General features: G+C 53.8%; 1 protein-coding gene across 1 annotated transcript in view; it reads right to left on the reverse strand.

Moving 5' to 3' along the window:
- Nucleotides 1–274: 274 nt before the first annotated feature.
- Nucleotides 275–6,467, reverse strand: part of Itga3 (integrin subunit alpha 3) — a gene marked incomplete at its 5' end in the record, with an annotated part of 26,986 nt that continues 20,793 nt past the window's right edge. The window contains 3 exons of the mRNA XM_010620324.3: nucleotides 275–1,531; nucleotides 2,648–2,773; nucleotides 5,968–6,066. Coding sequence (XP_010618626.1) covers nucleotides 1,376–1,531; nucleotides 2,648–2,773; nucleotides 5,968–6,066 — 381 coding nt within the window. The remainder of the gene's footprint in view (nucleotides 1,532–2,647; nucleotides 2,774–5,967; nucleotides 6,067–6,467) is intronic.

Below are 6,467 nucleotides of genomic sequence, written 5' to 3' on the forward strand. Positions count from 1 at the left end.
TCTGATGCCCTCATCGAGTGCCCAGGGACGGTGAAGGGGAACAGACGCAGGAAAGCAGGTTCTCACCTGAACTCAGACCATCTCTGCACCCAGCCTCCCTCCATGCTGACCAGGACTACCCAGAGCCACGGGGGATTCCACCCAGTGAGGATTCTTCCTGTATCTAGACTTTAGGATCTGGTTTATGTGCTGTGACCAGGAGCAGGGGCTGGTATCAACGCCAAGCCTTGGAGACCCCAGTGCCAGGCTTCGCTGGCCAGGACTTAGCTGGCCATTTAGATAGAACTGGGGCTGCCAAGGGCCGGGACATGCAGGGCAGAGGCAGGTGTACAAACTGGGAGTTGTTTATTGGTCGCCGTGAGAAGCCCGTATACAAACAAGGCACAAGGGGTTGGGGGAAGCCCCCTGTTACAGTACCATGGAGAGGGAGGGCGGCCAGTGGAGGTACTGGAGACCAGCCTCAACTGCTACGGGCCTCAGACACAGCCCATGTGGGAGGGGCAGCCAGGGTGGTTCTGAAAGCCAAGGGCAGCCAACACCACCTCCAGGCCCCATTCCATGGTCAGTGGGGACAGAGTAGGGCCTGCCAACTGGGCTGGGAACAGGGCTCTGTCCCTGCCCTACATTCAAGCGTCGCTCCCTCTGACATTTTGCAGGGTCTCCAGGCGCTTTAGAGGCTAGGGTAGAAGGAGTGGGTGGGAACTGGTATCTCCTCATCCTATAGTTCTGCCTGGCCAAGGGCTGGTCCCCTGTTCCCCAGAAGCTTCTGCCATGCTCCAGTACCATCTCAGAGTGGCCCATCTGCACCTCCCTTTGTCCCTCTGTCCCTTTGGGCTGTGTTCCCTGCTAGTTTGGTCCATGGCCCAGGAGAAAGGCGTCAGAGAGTCATGGAAGGAAGTCTTTCTGGGACCTGCTTTCTGGCTCATTAGCTCTCTGGAGTGAGAAGGCAGGTCCCGAGAATGGCCCCTGGGCAGCCCTTGGCGGGACCCCAGCTGTGCCGCGCAGGGGCCAGGGAGCCACAGCTGGGCCCTGTCAGTAGTTTACTCTTGGCAGCAAAGTCGGTCCAGTGGCTATGGCTCAGGGTGGACCCAGTGTGAGGAGGGGGCATCACCACGCAGGGGCCTTTTCCTCCTGCTTTGGCAGAGGCCCTTGGTTTGGCACGGGCAAAGGCTGGCACGTAGCGAGTCCGTGCACCATCCGTGTTGCACAAGCACAGGCCAGGACCAGTGAGCCCCCCGTGCACCCAGACACAGGGCACAATGTGCTGGAATGGCAAGTCCTGCAGGGGGATGCCCAGTGGCGGTGCCCCAGAGGCATAACTTAACGATAAATAGGAAGGAGGGGATGTGGGGAGACGGCATGGGCCAGGAGGTCATCAGTAGTATCGGTCCCGGGTCTGCCAGCTGGTGACCCAGTGTTTCTTGGTGGGCACAGTGCTCCCTGGAGGCGGATAGCGCTCTTCCTCCCGGATCCGCACTGCATGGTACTTGGGCATGATCCGGTAGTAGCGGGTCCGCTTAAAGAAGTCGCACTGGAGTTGGGGAGAAGAGAAAGCATGTCAGCCTCCAGCAGGGGAAGGCGTGCCCGGTGTCCTCCTCCCTGGCCGGTCCTCAGAGCCGGGACTCGACTCACATGCTCCATCTCCCTGCACTGAGACAGACACGGGCCCGAGCTTCCCCACCCCAGGCCCAGGGGAAAGAAGGAAGGGAGGAAGGCAGACAGGAGAGGGCAGGCAGATGGAGATGAGAGGCAGCTGCAGAGACCAGGGCGGCTTGGCCAGGAAGGGAGGGAGGCTGTCTGCCCAGACCAGCTGGGGGAGGGTAAGCCCGCTCCTGGGGTGGGGGTGCCCAGAAGCGACAGTGCTGGTTCCCTCCTTCCCTGGGGAGGGATGCAGGTACAGGATCATTCTAGACAAGTGCTGTGGCCGCAGAGATGGGGCCTGGCCTTGGCTGTGGATTTTTTTTTTCCAGTCCCCAGGAAGGAAAGTGATCACAGGGAGGATCTTATGGCACATCTTGGGGTCCAAGTCCATCACAGCCAGACCCGCGGGACAGAAAGGAAGTCAGACAGAGTGGCCTGCCCTCCTCGGTGGTGGAAGGGGCAGGTGAGGGCACAGCCAGGCCTCAAGGAAGATGAACAGAGAGGACAGAGTCAGAGGCCCCGGCTGGCTCCCGGGCTCGGGGAGCTGGGCCCGCAGGCCGCTTTACCCGGTGGGCCGGGGCGGGGGGCTCCCCCTCAGTAGTCGTCGGTCAGCCTCTCTGTCTCTGACGGCTGGCTCTTCATCTCCGCCTTCTGCCTCTTGGCTTCATACAGGGCACGAGTGCGGGCTCGCTTGAAGAAGCCGCACTGGAGGGAGGAGGTGGGAGGCGCCATCAGGGGCCCTGGGTGTCCCGGCCAGCAGTACTGGGGGCGGGGCTGAGGGCGGGAGCCTGGGGGTGTGGCCAGAGGCCGGAGCTCCTGGGCGCCCCGATCCAGCTCGCAGTTCCCCCCAATAATCCCAGGCAGGGGAGAAGTGAAGGCTGGGGTGGGGGGGGGCTGTGATGGAAATGAGGACAGGAATGGGGAGCTGCGGGATGAAGGGAGGGTCAGTAAGCATGGGCTGGCGGGAGTGAGAGTCCCCACCACGAAGGCGGGCTGGGGTGCTAACCTTCCACAGCAAGAGGATGATCAGCCCCAACAGCAGCAGCCCCGCACCCACGGACACCAGCACCAGCCACAGCTCGATCTCGGCCGGCAGCTCCTCCACCAGCTCTGAGTCGATATCCACAGAGAACTGATGGACAGAGAAGCGCCTCAGCGCTGAGTCGGCCCCACTGGCCCCATAGCCCTCATATGCACCTTTGCCCGGCTGCACCGGAGACCCTGCTGTTTGACCTCCTGCCAGCAGGGGGCAGCCAGGGACTGGGAGAAGCCTCTGCCTGCCCACCTGACACCAGCAGGTGCTTGGGCCGGCTTGTTTTTCCTCTGCAGACCCGCTGCTGTGTACACAATCTGGCTTGGGTACCAGCTCCGCCCCTGAAGGACTGTGTGATCTTGGACAAGTAATCACGCCCCTGAATCTTCATCCAGCGCCCTCTGATAAGGACATCAAAATGCCTCCCTCCTAGGAGCACAGGGGCCGAGGTACCGGTTCGGGAACTAGACTACCCAGGTTCGAGTCTAGCTGTGCCACTCAGTAGCTGTGTGCCCTTGGGTAAGTTACTTCACCACTCTGAGGTTCGTCTGTATTTTTAAAATGTTTGATACAAAGAAAATTAAAGGTCCCCAGGAATTTTGTTCTCTAAAAACGAGCATCTCCATGACCTCACTATGGTCCCTGCCAATTGATAGAGGCCAACCTCCTCCAGGGCCGCTGTCATTGGAGGAAATGCGCCACACCGGACCGATTCAATCTCTTGCTCAAAGACATTGAGAGCCTTCCTAGCTGTCTGCCCTTCTCAACAACGCTCTAAAATATCCCTGTACCCCTATCTTTGCATACTGGTCTCATTAGCTCCCGAGAAAAGGCTATGCTGGGCTTGAGCAAAGGAAATGGGAGCTTTAAATTTTAATGGATATTGACAAATTTATCTCCAAAGGAATCCACCAATTTATACTCCAGTTAATACCACTTCACTCCACCCATCAGCACCAGACAGCACTACTCTTTTTAGTACCCTACGCTCTGACAGGGAAAAATCTTGTTTCTGATTTTGTTTTTTTTTGTGGGGGGGTATTGGGATTAAACTCAGGACCTTGTGCTTGCAAGGTAGGTGCTGTGCCACTGCGCTAAATCTCCGGCCCTGTTATTTTTATGGGCATGGTGGCACATGCCTATAATCCCAGCACCTGAAAGGCTGAGGCAGGAGGATCACAGCGAGTTCAAGGCTAGCCTGGACTACACAGAGAGTTCAAGGCCACTCTGAACTACATAGCAAGACCCTGTCTCAAAAATCCAAATAAGTAAGTTAAACATTCGTATTTCACAGGGTGTGGCGGTGCATGCCTGGGAGGCTGAGGCAGGAGGACTGAAGTGAGTTCAAGGCCAGCCTGGGCAACATTGGGAGTCACTGTCTGGAAAAACAAAAACAAGCTTTGTATTTCCTCTATGTACACCCTTCCTTCATATATTTTATCTTTAAATGTTTACATACATAAATATATATATATTTATATATGTATATATATATATATATATAAAACTATACACCAATACTTTGTCATATATTCTGTAAACTTTTAAAAAGTAGTGTATCTGAACCTTTTAGTGTCTTTACTGTCACTTTTACTAATACAAATTTAAATTTTCATTTACTCTAATTTGCCTGATTTTTTTCCTTTGTGACTTTTGAGTTTAATAAGGTAACTTACTCTCTCCCTAATTAAAGGTTACTTTTTCCCCCTCCGTACTGAGGATGGGACCTAGGACCCCCACAATGAACTACAGTCCCAGCGCCATCTGTTTTTTTTGTTGTTGTTGTTTTGTTGTGTTTTTTTTGGTCTTTTGTGATAGGGTCTCTCTATTTAGCCCAGTTGGCCTCAAAGTTTTGGTGATTCCCCCTGCCTCGGCCTCCTGAGTGCTGGTTATAGGTGTGCACCACCATGCCTGGCTCAACTCATTTTTAATTTTGAGAAAGGGTCTCCCTAAATTGCTTAGTTGCCCGAAGTGGGCCTATACTTTTGATCCTTCTGCTGAGCCTCCCACAGCGCCAGAATTACAGGCCATGAAGCCCAACTAATTAAAGGTTACTATTAAACCAGTCCCTGTATTTTATCCTGGTACACGTTTAATTCCACATTTAAATGTTTCATCTGACCCCGTGTTATGGGCTTATGGTTACGGCGACAGGTAGAGATTTGTCCTTATTTTCCAAATGTGTTTTCCCAACGAAATTCAATAATCTTTCTCTACCAATTAAAAATACAATCTATATCAAACCAGGTTTCTGCTTCATTGATCTTTCTGGCCCTTCCTATACCTCTTTTACACCACAGTCATTTACTTCAGGAAATGTACAACAATGTATTTATGCAGTCCTCCATTTTCCTATATATATCTCCTATATATCTCCATTTATAACCTTTTCACAAAAAGTATTAGCCATTTCTTCCAGATGTAACTTGGAATCAAGTTTGGAAACCTCTTTTTGTTTTTTCTCCCAAGTTTTTTGAAACCCACTGAGACAGGAATAATTTGGAAAGAACTGACAACTTGATTATACTGACTCCTGGGTTGGTGCAATCCTCCTGCCTCAGCCTCCCAAATAGCTGGGATTACAGACATGAACCACCATGCTTGGCTCCTGATTCTCTTATTGGGCCCAATTGCTTTTCAGCTGCTTCTCTTTGTTTGTTTTTGAGATGGGGTCTTGCTGTATAGTTCAGGCTGGACTTGAACTTGCTGTGTGGTCCAGGCTAGCCTCAAACTCATGGTGATCCTCCTGCCTCAGCCTCCCAAGTGCTGGGATTACAGGTGTGCACGACCATGACTTACTCAATTGCTTCTCTTTTCTGCCATGTGTACAGTCACACACATGGATATGAGCTGGCCCAGGGGATACCAGGGACACCCCCTTGTCAGCACAGTGCTTGCCCTTGGTGCCTAGGCACAGTGACCATGCAGGGCCTTTGAACCCAGTCCTTCCCCCATAGTTGTGCCCAGGCACCACCCCTCACAAGCAGTGCCACTTTGGGAAGGCCACTCAGTTACTCTGGGCCTCAGTTTCTCCAGCCCTAAAGAGATACAGCCCCAGCCCTCTTTTTCCTGGAGCCCTGTGCAGACTGAGTGAGCTCAGGCAGTGGCTCTCAACCCTGGCTACTTCTCAGGGTCACACCCCAGGGACACAGACTCAGCCACTCTGGGGCGTATCCAGACTCCGGAAGCCCTCCAGGCAAGTCGGATGTGTCCCGAGGTGCAGAAGCATACAGCTCAAGGTGACAACATGCTCTCCAAAGATGCCTGCTGTCCTCGTCAACATGTGCACTTACCAACGTGGTCTTGTTCTCCATGCTGAGGGAGGGGACACTGGTTCGCAGGAAGAGAGTGGCCCAGCCATCTACCTTGACTCGGTCAAAGTCTCTGTAATCCTAGAAGCAGGGAGAAGGCAGACAAAGGCAGCAGCTGAAGCTCCCCCCTGAGCCTCTCTCTTGACCCTAAGCACCCCACTCCCTTGCCCTCCCACCAGGCAAAGGAGGGTCTTGTTCTCCATGCTGAGGGAGGGGACACTGGTTCGCAGGAAGAGAGTGGCCCAGCCATCTACCTTGACTCGGTCAAAGTCTCTGTAATCCTAGAAGCAGGGAGAAGGCAGACAAAGGCAGCAGCTGAAGCTCCCCCCTGAGCCTCTCTCTTGACCCTAAGCACCCCACTCCCTTGCCCTCCCACCAGGCAAAGGAGGGGTCCGCCAGGCCTCTCCTACACACACACACACACACACACACACACACACACACACACATCACTCACTCACTCACTCCCTCACAGCAGACAC

The sequence above is a fragment of the Fukomys damarensis genome, unplaced genomic scaffold, assembly GCF_012274545.1.
Source record: "Fukomys damarensis isolate Sample0158 unplaced genomic scaffold, DMR_v1.0_HiC HiC_scaffold_13, whole genome shotgun sequence".
Lineage (NCBI taxonomy): Eukaryota > Metazoa > Chordata > Mammalia > Rodentia > Bathyergidae > Fukomys > Fukomys damarensis.